The 15,326-nt window shown below is 39.1% G+C and overlaps 1 protein-coding gene across 1 annotated transcript in view; it reads right to left on the bottom strand.

Annotated features, from left to right (window-relative positions):
* Positions 1–15,326, bottom strand: part of LOC111864055 (disks large 1 tumor suppressor protein) — a gene marked incomplete in the record, with an annotated part of 824,637 nt that overhangs the window by 126,173 nt on the left and 683,138 nt on the right. Inside the window, 2 exon segments of the mRNA XM_033751308.1 lie at positions 12,066–12,165; positions 13,199–13,349. Coding sequence (XP_033607199.1) covers positions 12,066–12,165; positions 13,199–13,349 — 251 coding nt within the window.

Raw genomic sequence — 15,326 nt, 5'->3', positions numbered from 1 at the left:
TTTGTGGTGGACAAAGTGGCGCTGGAGCGGGTTTTGCTCCGAGTACTTCAGTTTCGCCCGCCAATTTTCATTCCACCAAATTCTCCATCACCATAATCACCCGGGGCAGGCTACAATAAGCCAATCAGTGGCCTCCCTGCCGAGTGGACCCAGTTGGACTCCACCCTCCACTAAGCGAATTAAAAAAAATCAGATATATCCGATAAGTTTTTTGCATATTTACAGCACGGCATCAAATTTTATCGAAAAATGTCTAATCAGAACCAAGCTATTTCATTCTTATCCGCAGCCGTAACCTGTAGTCGGCTTTGTTCAAATAACATGAAAACTTTGCTATGCTCAGAAGCCTCACGAATCAAACACACGGAGATATGTAACATTGAACAACGTTAAGACACGAAGATTACGAATTGGGAGAGATGAGTGGCATAATGAGATATGATATTTGCTTATGACTGAGGAAAAACACGAACACCTAGCTCAGGATGTCTCGTCTCCAGTCAGGATTTGAACGGGTTACTTCCCGAATACGAACGAAACGCGGTCACTGTGCTGACAGTCTATGTTTTAAGGGCTGAAATACTGATATGGGCTTCAATTTTAAAAGAAAATAACTGTATCAAATTACATATAAACCGAACAATGTGTTTAACGAGTAGAAACACTAACACTAACACTTTACCTCTTGTAGGTATGACGAAGCCCTTCCGTAGGAAAGCGCCACAGCGAAGTTGGCTTTGCGAGCAAGTAGCAGAATAGTTCAAAATTCTGACACTTCGGCGCACGATTGTCGCTTCAACAACGACATCTATTGAGCGACTACAGAAATTTTATAAACGAACAAACGCAAGGCAAAATTTGTTGTACAGGGGTAGGGAAGCTAAAACATTCCATTAATTTTAAACTACTTTCATAGTGTTTATTAAGTCTCATTTAGGATGCGGGAATTTCATTAATGTTTTCCTCGTTTGTATGTTCCTCCTGAGTTTCAATTATTTTCCCAAGACTGTTTATACTAAGTTACACTTGTGGCCCACGTTAACAGTGACGAAAACATACAATGACGTAGGAAGCAATTACGAACCGACGTTCACCTCGCCGCAATTAAGGAGCTCGCTCAGCCCTGAAATAATCATCCCCGACTCGAGATGTTGCTACAAAGCGGTTGAGGGGAATGAAACAACAGCGAATATGCTATGTGACAGAGAGGGCCACCATGCCAGACCTCATAGAGAAAGAGATAGCGGTAAAAGGAAGGAAATAGTGTACTGCGTTAATGCAAATTAACTTCCCAGAACGTCATACATAAATACAATCGTGTACCTCCTCTCTACAGATAACATATATAAAAAAACATCTGGGGAGCACTGCTGGCTCTTCGGAGGGTTGGAATCAAATAATCAACAACTGGTGGAACTGTACCCGGTCAACGNTTGGGGGGGGGGGGGGAGAATTTCTTGACAGAATGGAAGAATGGGGAAGGGAAGATTGGATATTTAAATCACAGAAATGGCAAACTAAACTATAAGAGAATTCTAGTGTGAAAATAAACTATGTATGTATGTGAGATCTCAAGTTCTCACAGCAGTGAAAATGAATATTGTGGTCATCTGAGTTATGGCACCTTGTTGCTTCGTAGGTGGTTACCGACGTTTCGGAGGAACTACCATGGCGATGGAAGGGAAACGTTGGTAACCACATAAGAAACTACCTACGCTGTGTCATAACTCAGAAGACCACAATGTTACAGATGCATATAATTTTAATCAATTTATATTTTCATATATATACATACAACATTCGCGGTAGCGTAGTTGGTTGAGGCACTATGTTACAAGTCGGAAGGTCGCGGGATCGAATCCCGCAGAGGTGGATTTTTTTCAATTTACCTAATCCTTCCAACCGCACTATGGCCCCGGGGTCGACTCAGCCTCTAACAGAAATGAGTACCAGGAATATTCTTGAGGGTAAAGGGTGGCCGGCGCGTAAGGCTGACAACCTTACGGCCATCTTTGAGCAGACTGTCTAGAAAATGTGGGACCCTCAGCATCTCACAACCTTATGGACCTCCACGGCCTGTTACAGGGATACATTTACATATACACGTGTGGGAATGTCGATGTTCTAAAAGACTACCACGTAAATCTGTAACAATTGTATATATTAAATTGTATACATTGAATGTACAGAATAGCTGTGAAGCTATGTAGAATGTTAAAAGTTGGCTGGCCCTGAAAGGGGCAGTTTGTTCCACCGTGAGTGCGCTGGTAGAATTTGCTCCTTTGTAGTAGACCAAGTCTTTACGGCCGTTCAGCTGGTTTGTCCGGCCGGTAACGTAGTGCTGCGTGCGCCTGTAGAAACAGCTGCCTACGGCGCGTTTGCTGGAGAGTTGCGGCAACTACGTTAGCTGCCTAGTCGCAGAGCGAGGTTGCTGGATATTTGCGGCATCTACGTTAGCTGCCTGGTCGCAGAGCGAGGTTGCTGGACAGTTGCGGCAACTACGTTAGCTGCCTGGTCGCAGAGCGAGGTTGCTGGACAGTTGCGGCAACTACGTTAGCTGCCTGGTCGCAGAGCGAGGTTGCTGGACAGTTGCGGCAACTACGTTAGCTGCCTGGTCGCAGAGCGAGGTTGCTGGACAGTTGCGGCAACTACGTTAGCTGCCTGGTCGCAGAGCGAGGTTGCTGGACAGTTGCGGCAACTACGTTAGCTGCCTGGTCGCAGAGCGAGGTTGCTGGACAGTTGCGGCAACTACGTTAGCTGCCTGGTCGCAGAGCGAGGTTGCTGGACAGTTGCGGCAACTACGTTAGCTGCCTGGTCGCAGAGCGAGGTTGCTGGACAGTTGCGGCAACTACGTTAGCTGCCTGGTCGCAGAGCGAGGTTGCTGGACAGTTGCGGCAACTACGTTAGCTGCCTGGTCGCAGAGCGAGGTTGCTGGACAGTTGCGGCAACTACGTTAGCTGCCTGGTCGCAGAGCGAGGTTGCTGGACAGTTGCGGCAACTACGTTAGCTGCCTGGTCGCAGAGCGAGGTTGCTGGACAGTTGCGGCAACTACGTTAGCTGCCTGGTCGCAGAGCGTGGTTGCTGGAGAGTTGCAACAGCTAGGCCCCCCATATACACACAGTTTGGCCTTCCGATCGACCTTACAGGCAAAACTGTGACAGTTTACCCCCTCCCTTTCCTCCCCATACACGCGCAGATAAAGCGGCAGGCTTCATGCCACAATCACGGTCTTCCAGCCTACAATGTTGAGTCACACACGTCACGTGCTACGGTCCTGCAGGCAGAACTGACGGGTTTCCCACAGGCCAACAGTCCAAACAATTGGCCGGCCGGCCGGCCGCACCACACACGTCAGTTTTGCCTTTCAGTCTTCAACTGTGCAGGCCGAACTGGAGGCCAAACTGTGTGTGTATGGGGGCCCCTACGTTAGCTGTCTAGTAGCAGAGCGCAGTTGCTGGAGAGTTGCGGCAGATGTCTTTAGCGCATTGAACACCTCATGACTCTGATGACTGATGGCTCTGAACTGAATGTGATCACTGATGATTGCAGTCAAAGTCATGTTGCAACTGACGGTCAGTCAGTCTGTCTGTCTGTCTGTCTTGGTGTCGAGCCCCAATGATTGCGAGCTTTGGGCTCCGCTTTCATACCATGCTTGCTGAGCGGAGCTTAAACTTGCAGTTGCGATTGTGAGCGCTGATTGGCTAGCGCACGCGATGATCTACGAGTGGGCTGGACATCGAGTACTGTATAAATACGAGTGGTGGCAGCAACGTGCGGCAATATGTTACTGACTAGGAGTGAGTGCTGTCTGTTAGACCGTGAGTTAGTATGTGGAATGTTCCCACACACGCGTCTACATAACAGAATGAGTATCATTTGAACTTCTCTAAAAATTTGTTGTGGGGCGTTTACAGTTGGCCAAGTGTGCGCATTACGTGGTAAAATTAATTGCTTCAACCTGGGGTGCCTTTCAGGCACATTCCTATAAGGTAAAAAGGTAAAGCTGTCCCTGTAAGAGGCCGTGAAGGCCCATACGGTTGTGAGACGTCGAGGCTCCCACATTTTCTCTAGACAATCGGCTCACAGATGGTGGCGAGGCTGTCCGCCTTACGTGTCGGTCGCCCTTTACCCCCAGGAAAATTCCTGGTACTCATTTCTGCTAGAGGCTGGGTCCACCAAAAGCCTGAAACGAACCTCGATGCCAGCTGCCCATACTATGGTTTACTTCAGTTGTCCCTTGCGAACCCTTTGTTTCATCATTAAACCTGAACTTTACAGCTTCATCTGAGTCTTCACAAATTCGGCATTTCGATGCTATCTACAGTCAGCTCAATCCAGTTAGATATTCACAAAGTACTAGTACTTCGCATAAGCCCGTTTTCCTCTCATTTACGCGTCGTGTGCTACATGTTCCGCCCCTCATAGTTCTTGATTTAATTATACGAGTATAAATCACGCAATTCATGGTCAAGTAATGTTTTCATTCTCTCTGTTAAAACAATTAGAACAAACATCAAGATGACATAACAAGAATTCCTAACTGTGTATCGGAAACTTCCAGGATGGACTCGGTTGGGAGACTGGATATCCTTAGTTTTTGTTTGTTTTACTCAATCCTTACAGGTCCTTAAACACTATCTTCCACATACTCCAACAATCATCACTGCTTTGAGATTCACAGCGTCACAAAGGACAATAATGCGTCCAAGAAAGAAATATATTCATAAGATACGTGAAAGGAGGAACAAAAAGAGAAACTGGAGGTGCAAGTCGTAGTCTGAATGATTCAATTACTAAGGAACGACAGTAAGGAAGGACGAGAACGCAGGTGGTCCGGACAGGTCACGAGTGTTGGAAGCTGATAACGCGTAGGGACGTAACATCAGGTGGCACAACAGACACAACAATTGCCTTCAATCGAAATCCGATTCGATTTACGACAGTCAGCACGAAAAACATGACGCGTGACTTAGCGAAAGGCAAGCCGACCAGAAATTTAATGAAAATGGTATTCACGTGTGTCAGACTTCCAGAAGAGTTTTTTTTTTATTATATTTATTTATGCTTTATTTCATGGGTTTTCAACAGCACATACTATACAGCGTCGAATCGTCGAATGATATGAATTGGAAAGGACATGAAAGGAAGCGGGTGGTGATATTTCAAGGTAGGTTTCATACCCCAGCAATCGCTTGGTGGGACTGGGAAAACACGTAAAAAAAAAAGGAAACTCTCAGGTTAGTCATCCCGACCAAAATTCGAACTAGGTACTTCCCAATTACAAGTCTGAATCAATGCCACCTGAACCAGCTTGCTGAAACTTACTACTGCATGACGGAAAATACAGAAAAGAAAAATCGTATACATACGACGATGATTGAAAATTTGAACATAAAATTAAAAATATATATAACAATAAAAAGTAAAAGTAAAGCTATCCTTGTATAAGGCTGTGGAGGCCCATAGAGTTAGGAGATGTTGAGGTTCCCACATTTTCTAGACAATCGGCTCACAGATGACGGTAATGTTGTCAGTCTTACGCCCCGGCCGCCCTTTACCCCCAAGAATATTCCAAGAAATTCTTGGTACTCACTTCTGTTAGAGACTGAGTCGACCCCAAGGCCATAGTACGGCTAGAAGGATCAGGTCAATTGAAAAGATCCAATGACCTCGTCGGGACATGAACCCGCGACCTTTCAGCTTGTAGTATAGAGCCTCAAACAACTACTTTAAAAAGAAAATGTGCAGCATAAATAGAGATCTTGGAAAATATTATGTTTAGTCATAAAAAGGCAAAATATGCACTTATATGCACCATCAAACCACATCTAAAATTTTAGAAATGTACATATATCCAAATGAGCACACTATTTGGTTGCACGAAATAAATATGCATTCTCATTAAAATCGGGTCCCCATTTACGACCCTGCTTCAACTTACAAGATTACAAGACATTACAAGATAGAAACTATGAAACTGGAAGACATATGATCTTGAGCTATATGAAGATATAGTGCTAAATGTTCTTATGAAGGGATGTCGCAAACAAGGCAAATGGTCCCTGGCCCACACAAGAACCAGGTACCAACTGATTAAAATTCAAAAGCATGAATGATGGAATTGCTAATGATGTTTTAAAATTACAGTTGCAGAGACATCAAAAATATACCAGAAATATCAGCTGACAAAGAGACTTGTATTTCCTATAAGAATATATCAGACTTTATCAGTACAGAGGTGTAGATTTGCATGCCAAAAGTGAATCAAATTTTGCCATGCAAAATATGAAAAATAAGCTCTGATAGAACTCGTATATTGAAAAAGTATGCCCTTAAAAATATTTCCAAACGATTTTTGCCAGTAACTGGAAATCAGTACAAGAAACCCAAGAGGGTAACAGATGTTTCATATTATATTTTACAGACCATACTGTATGAAGGCCATTACTCTTCACATTAAATGACCTTACTTAATCACAGGAAATTTTACCAACACTAACATTCCAGAATCATAGACAAACTTTGAAATGTACGAGCATGTATGATAATAAAATAAGGACATACAACTTCGACTAATTTCATATTGGAAGGTCGTCCTTGAAAAGGTCATACATCTTCTCATCTGGTGAAGGAATTCCCTTTTAAGGAACTGAAAAGAATATCCATTCCAGGCTTCCAAAGCCTGACACTAGACCAAATTCTGGACCAAATCACTACAGCCTCAATTAAGTTGGAATTACTTGGAATTTTTATTACTAGATGCTGCATCAAATTCTGATACACCATGCTTAAATGCTGACAGTAACGTTACACAATGGCACTATGCACTGTAGTTGTAAACACTAATCATAAAAGTAAGTCTGTTTAGCTTTTCCTTTCATTAGTCATGAAATAACAATGTTAAGTTCCTTGTCCTTTCCAACTGCAACTCGAAACAAGAAAAGAAACATAATACACGGGGAACATAACAGAGCAAGAAGGAATACACACATGCGCTCTAAGGGAACCATATACCACGTATCAACAAGTACACATCAACGCAGAAAGACAGCAGTTACCTCACCCACAACTTTTAACACCTGACGATGACCAATTCGGTGGAAACATGTCATGAAAACTTTTAAAGTTTTAATAAACTGTTGCACATAAAACAGTAGAACTAATTAAAAACATTAAATGAGATAATAAACTAGGATGGCATTGTGTAGGGTTCAAGGTTCTCACAGTGGTGGTTATGAACAGTCCTATCTTCTGGGATATAATACTGTATAGTTCGTTGAATGTCTACTGACATTTTGGAGCAATATGTCACCCCCATCTTCAGAGTCGAAGAATAAGCCAAGCAGGAAACCAGCATGAAAGCAGGTAGCAAGCTCAACTCATTCTTCACCCCAAAGATGGAGGTGACATGTACTTCCAAAAGTCAGTTGACTTTCTACGAAATACAAGATGTTATATCCCAGAAGATAAAACTCTTTTTAGAATGGCATCTAATCAATGAAAGACATGAATCACTGTCATTTCAGTAATTTGTTTCTCTTTTAGTGTCACCTTTTTTTCCAGAAAATTAAACAGATCACATTTAACTCATAACTTGGCATGCTGCCTATGCCATTCCACATGGAGAAGAGGAAAGAAAGCATACTGTCAGATGCAGACTTATGCTATAAGATTTGTTACTCAAGCAATGTGGATCTCAGAGAATCATGTGGCCATTGAGTGGATGAAAAATAAAAGCTTACTTACTGTGCAGAAATCTAATGCTGTTATATAAGATACCATCTAACATCACCATATTCTTTATACTCTTTTTGTTTTGGCCCACTATCCTTATTTTCACCCCCTTTAATTTAAAAGGAGAAAGAAGGCTAAGATATTATGTCAATGAACTTTCTCTACCCCAATAATAACTTTGGAACCAAACACCTGTTCTATTGAGCACAATCATGACCACAAAGACTACTCCAACTTGAAGAAATTCTAGTGCCACACTGCTTTATAAAAAAATATGCAACACCTGTTTGGGTCATCTTCGTGAAGAATGCATATTTCTTCTGTGGTTTATTTTATAAACCTGTCAGTACTGATAGTACACAACACTGAATGGGTGATGAATAGGAAAGACTTGGAAAGAAGTGGTCATGGCCTAATCCAGGTCCTACCATGGCTCTGGGCTGAAGAAAACATAAAAACCTAAATCAAGACCACCAGTGTCCAGGCCAAGATTTGATCTGAACACCTATCAAATAGTCTGAGGCACTATCGCTGCACCAACCAGTCTGGAGTAAATAATATCAAATACCGACATACAGAAATGTGTGAAATCTATAACTGATGTTGCATTTGATAGTTATACTTCATGAAGTAGTACAAACTTTTGAGGTCACATCTAAATACTAAAAGATAAATCATTAAGATAATTTATAAGAATCTCTTATATAAAAAAGCATTTAAAAGAAAGTAGTTGCTATAATCCCTGTGTAGAAGTTTTTGTAATATGCAGTCTTCAAAATGTCCTTAATAATTCCTCTAAAAATGCTGTTTTTTTTGGGACCAGGAAATCGTGGGGAGAAACCTAGACTTAACCCCCAAAAACATAACTGAACTATACTGAAGATAGAGGTAGCATGTTCAATCTAAACGTTAGTAAATTTCTAATACACTACATGGCATAACTACCCTGAAGACATTAATCTCATAACTGAAATTATCTCAACAAAGATGGCCTGCACTCCAAAATACTTCCCTAACAGAACATTTAATTCTTAATTTTAAGCATTTTTTCCTTAAGGGTAATTAGAACAAATACTCCTTCTTTAGTTCCCTCACATAAGTAAAAAATGTGACAAAAAGTATCATGAAAAGTAGTGTTACATTTTTAAAAGATCCAGTATTAGTTACTCATTTTCCACTGTAACAGCATTTCGTAAAAATATTTTAAGTAAATCCTTATGTATAAAAATCAGAGAATGAACCACATGATAATGTTTTCATCAAAGATAAATATTAAATAAAAAATTCAGAAATTATTTCCTTTCTGGGCAGGAGCAAAACTGATTAAAATGTTGGAAAAGTGTGGAAATTTGTACCTATCAAAGAATGCCTAACAGAACGACAGCAGAGGAGAATGGAAAGAAGTGTTTGCTAATTTTAACCACAAGTCTCAAAGTCAAAAAGTTTTATTCTAAGATGATCCTAAAAACCTTGACTAATGACAAATAACTGAAGTGAGACCAAGATGTATTAACCTTCTGGATAAAACTCAAGTCAAACCAAACTCTCCTGATAATTTCATTATAACAGAAAATTATGGTCATTTCAGCATAACACTAAGACCAAAAGACAACAAACAGCAGAAGAGGGTGAGTTCTCCATGAGTAAAAAAAGCAATTTAAAGACCAGCTTAATAAAGGTTAGTGCATGTCTAATGCACTGACTTTGGATCCTGCTACTAATGTGTAGGGAGACATGATGGAAGTAACAGATGACTTTCCCTTTTTAAACACATCTAAAATTACCAAATATTTTCATATTTCAAGACGGTTATTGCATTAAGATAGTGAGGGGAGCATTATCTGTGGATCTGTCGATTTTATGAAAGAAAACACATCATGTTTGGGAGGCTAGATTTCTTTCCATCCATGTAGACATTACACAATCAAAAATCTTTACAATCAAGTATATTTAAATGCACTGTAATATAATACTGTAAAAGATAATGCATACACAGAATGTTGTGTGTTCTCTTCTGTGGCTGAGAGAACAACAGAGCTTCATGAGAAGGGAAACCATGCCAACTGCATGGTCAATCATGGACAATCAAGTGCATTCAGTGTGCTACATCTGAAAAAGAATAATCAGATCCACAGTCTGAAAACCGACAGCTGGTTGCAGAATTGTAGAATGAGGACAGTACCTTGTGACAGACACAACCACTCTTTCCACTGCTTTCCTGATTCAGCACATACAATCATCGCACTGTCACCGCAAAAAGTAACGAAGGAATACAAAATAATCAAAGAAACACTAACCAGCCAGTGACTATGGACTGTGTAGCTGAGGAACCTCCTCACAGCTGCAACTTGACGTCTGAGCCCACAGTCTCTTGCCAAGTACTTTCTCAGAGAAAGTGACAACTGCATGCCTCTGCATGAGTGTAAATTTACTTTTACCTTTATAAAAGACCCTAATTCATAAATCAGCCTTATCAGTTTGAGAGCATAACTGTGAATTATTTTCACTGCAAACTTAGTATTCCTGAACCACACTGGGAAATAGGACTATATCCAAATAGTCCCTGTGACCATTCAACAATACATAAAGATGCTTGTTTGAGTCCTTCTACAAAGTGAAGATATTTTGTGTCAGTGACCCAATTTGGATCCCACATATTTTATTTGAATATTACTTCTAAAAATATACCACCCATCTTTCTCTGTGCATGGCAAATTCATTCTACACACAGTTAAGCAAAATGAAACTGTATCAAAATACAGCATGAAATTTAATATGTATATTTTTTTTACATATCTTCTTCTTATGTCTGAAAATATCAAATTATCACTACTTGGCAGACCTTAACTATATGCAGTTGACATAAAACATACTGCCCGGAAATTTAGTTCCATACATTTGCAATTCATTAAACATGCAATATGTGGAAACGTAGGAAACTCTCATAGACTGACAAAGTTGCATGGTTACTCAGGTAATTTATGAAAATGTATCATCTGGTGAGGTTATTTAGCATCCTGGCATTCACTTGCAGGAAATGAGTAAAGCCATAAAGTACTTGGCCAGGATGGCTGGAACACAGCCAGACTAAAAACGTTTACCACTGTGTGCGCTACCACTCTGCAAAACAAAAGAGTAATCTGGTGAAATGTAAATACGTCTGCATAAATAAGCTTAAGCCATCAGAGATCTTTAATTTGCTTATCACATGCCTCTGTTAGGTAATATTTGATACTCCCTTCCATTAAAAAAAAACCTAAAACTTTGTTTCATTAACACTGAAAGAGGTTCGCTAGGGTAGATATATGGCTGGTGTTTGCTAACTGAGCTCTCAGGACAGGAGGGTATGAATCTGTATATGAAATGGATGTTTGTGTATGCTTTTCATCACCATTTCTCTTCCTCATTGCCAGTCTATCCAATATAATGGGTACTTCCTTTGCATCACAGAATGCATCTGTCACACTTTATGCAATATGGACCATCTTACAACAGGGTATCATATATACTTTTCCTCGCACTAATGAAATATGGAGATCTTGAAATGGCACTTACATTGCACTTGACTTTAATATGAGTATAGGAACAGTTATACAGAGGTTATTATTACCAAGGTACNTTGGAGTACTTATGAAATGGCACTGACATTGCACTTAACTTCAATATGAGTATATGAGCAGTCTAATAGAGGTTATTATTACTGAGGTACTGATTACCTTAAAATAACCATAAAGCCTGATATGTTTCACCCACATATGGCCATCTTCAGGGGCATACAATTACAGAAGGAAACTTTATATGAATCGATTAAAATTGACATGAATTACATAAAAGAGATATCCACTCACACATATAAATGCTTAAAATGTTGAAAACTAGTATAATATAAGCCAGGTTCAATATCCTTTCAATAAGAGATAAATATCTGAATGTATATTGATAGTTTAGTTGTTCTTTCTTTATAATGCCAAGCCATATTCCTGTAGAAACATAATGATGTTCTTAATAAAAGATGATTAAATAATACATAATACAAACGTTTTTTATTAAATTCTGAATTTCTTCCTAAAAGTGTTTAATTTGGCAAACATGAGACATGACAAAAGATCTGCTTGAGTCTTCAAATAATGTGGCATTCACAGTTGTATGCAGATATCTACACCTCAGATGTGACAGCACAGTTTTTTTTAAATGGTAGTATACTTTTTTTCTGAATTAATGACTGGTATTGAATCTACTAATAATAAAAATATCTGTAATTAACCTTATATGATATTACACAAGTACATGCACACTCAAACACACATAAACACAAAGGAGTTCTGACTTACCGAGAAATGTCTTCTTCACTGACAGCTCGTGGTGTGGATGCCTGCAGAGCCATTGATGCATTGAGCGAGTCTGAATATGGCATTGGTGTTTCCAAAGGGGCTGCAAAACAGTTAAAGCAACTGTAAAACGTAACACTACTCAGCATTACCTTACCCAATATGTCAAACTAATTTGTAGCACATATTGCAATAAAATGCAAATTTAAATGACTACTGCTACACCTAATTGCAGAGGTAATTAGTTAACAGTTCATTCATTCAATCTATTATTTAAACAGAAAAATTTATTGCAAGTTAAGTGATGGAAGAGGGGAGTCCTTACCACAAGTTTGGTTCAACAATTATTGTCTAATTGCAGAAATCATCTTTTTCATAATACAAATCTAGAGTAGAATAAAATGTTTAAAATAACACTAGTAAATTTATAAATTAACCAAAACTGCAGAATTCNAATGCAAATTTAAATGACTACTGCTACACCTAATTGCAGAGGTAATTAGTTAACAGTTCATTCATTCAATCTATTATTTAAACAGAAAAATTTATTGCAAGTTAAGTGATGGAAGAGGGGAGTCCTTACCACAAGTTTGGTTCAACAATTATTGTCTAATTGCAGAAATCATCTTTTTCATAATACAAATCTAGAGCAGAATAAAATGTTTAAAATAACACTAGTTAATTTATAAATTAACCAAAACTGCAGAATTCCAGGTTTACTGATGTTGGTCATAAAATTTCCTCAAGACATACATAAGGTTGTTACTATGAGGTACACAAATTGTTAAGTCTGCCAAATTAAAGAAAACTTAAATGATCAATTTCCACTTTCAAAATGCTAATACTCAAAACCAAATAAGCTACGTATTCACCCTGAACATAACTTGACTCATCTATTCTAATTTGAATACAGTTGATGACATAAAGTCTAGTTGATGATAGAACAAAATGTTCACAATGAAACCAGGAACAGAACAACACAAAGGAAATATCCACACAGTAAGAAGTACACAACACACTCTAAAGTGAAAAAATTAAATCACATCATCACATTCAAGAAGGCAAGAAGAAACACAAATAAAGAGCATTTTACATTTTAACAATGAGAGAATTAAAAAAAATAAAAATTATCTTACGAGGTGGAGGTGGCGTACTTGAGACATCTGGTGGTGGTGGCAGGTAAGCTGTTTCAGGTTTTGCCACAAGCAGCACAACTCGGTCTTGTGTGGCCTTCAACGTTGCTACTGCTTCTTCGTGTGTAACATTTTCTAAGTTCTTTTCTCCATGCTGCAAAGAAAATAGCTTCATGTTCACCCGTATCTATATAACCTTGTCTGTAATACTGAATAACAAGAAATAAATGGTGTACTCAAATTTGGAGTTCTTTTTCAATGTATTCCTTGCATTCTGTCTACATCAATGGTCTCTGCAAATATTTTTGAACTTGTATCAGATCTGTATTTTTAACCAGGTTTACATCTATGGGATTTTCTTTTGCAATAAGTGCATTAACAATATATCTTGGAAAACAATCAGTCTTTCAGTTATGCCGATCTGATATCAATATCAATCAAGCAGGTAAAAATGATTTGGCACTGTGGCCATTGATCTTACATGAAAATTAAGCAGAATCTTTTCATGCATTCTAGTATGATTCAAGCGTATGTTTTTACCTAGTTCCTGATCCATACAAGTGGTAAAATAAGGTGGATTGGGGATCAGATAACCATATGGGTTTTCATCATGGGACAATACAATAAAAACCAAATTAACATCCAGTGTTCCATGTGGAACTCAAAACCATAATGCCAGCGCTTGAGAAGCTCCATAGTATGCATCCCACAGATCATGAAGCCATTGATATCAAACATAAAAATCACTCTAAGATCAAAAACACATAATTAAATGTCTCATCCGTAATATTTTCAGGTAACTGGCATAAACATAGTCACCACACATTCATTCACCATGTTCCAGTACAAAGCAGTCAAAATGAAGGTATCACTTCTGTTATGAGTGTAAACACATAGAGAACATATGTTCTGCTAGTTTTGTGTGTCCATTGTTTCATCATGTGGCTGCAAAAGCTCAATGTATGTATTTGTAAGGGTTTCCACCATGAAATATGCTTTCCCTTCACAGAGAAAAGGGGCCATTATAAGGAACCACACAGCCATGCCAATGCTGATCATGTTGCACCTCATTTCTAGAGAAAGCATTTCTTCTATACCATCAGACATGGGCTCAGATATCCAATTTTGAACAAACTGTTTAATGTTTTCTCCTGCTAAGCATGTTCGTTATCTCAGTAACTAATTTATTTCCCAAATCCCATTACTGGTATACGTGAAATTTGAAAGTGCAGCAGATGCAATCCACTCTCCCCTTTCAACGCCCCAAAGTAAGTTTATATGGCAACTCCAAGATAACGGTGAGCAAAGGCTCCAATCGGCCACTGTATGCAGGGACCAAAACACACTCCCACCCTTACCACCAGTGACAGACCTATACATCAGGACACATCCTCCTCCTACCTCACCTACTCACAAGATGGTGACTGTAATGTATGCCAAAACAATGAATAACTTCAAACACATGATATGACTAAACATATTACTGTGTTTAAAGTTTGATTCTAGCAATTTACTCGTGACTTAAGAAGGAACCAGTATTGCGTACTGGGGCAGATCTAGTTTCAGTGAAGATCTATACCACAAGGCATTAGTGCTCTGTTTATTCAAACCCAAATGTGCCATTCAGAAAAACTGTGGTCACGGTGTAACCACCATCCTGGCTCTAAACGTATCTTGTACTTAAGTCACCTGTGAGAGGTACACTAAATATTTGCCATAAAATACAGCATTTTTGTAATTCAACGACTCTCGAGGAGGAAAACATAACACACAGTCTAAAACTGTTTTCCTGGATGCATCCTATTTTTCATATTATTTTTTTCACACCATGATGGGTAAATTATGCATAACTATATGTACATTAAATTTCCCCAGTGAGTTTTAGAGGCCCTACTACACTTCAACAAAGGGTGAAAAAGAAGAGGCAGGAGATAAAGAATGTGAATGGAAAAAAAATCCCCAACAAAGGGATAAGTTGAGAGAATGGAGGATGGGAGTGGAAAAGGTTGCAAAACCACTTAGCACAACTGTAATCCCAATTCCCAACCTCCTCTGTTATTTGATCCCACTATCTGCGACAGCACACATACCTTGGGAGGTCTGTAATCTTCCTCTTACATAGTTGTTACTT

This window comes from Cryptotermes secundus, unplaced genomic scaffold, assembly GCF_002891405.2.
Source record: "Cryptotermes secundus unplaced genomic scaffold, Csec_1.0 scaffold655, whole genome shotgun sequence".
Classification (NCBI taxonomy): domain Eukaryota; kingdom Metazoa; phylum Arthropoda; class Insecta; order Blattodea; family Kalotermitidae; genus Cryptotermes; species Cryptotermes secundus.
This window is presented reverse-complemented; position numbering and strand designations above follow the sequence as displayed.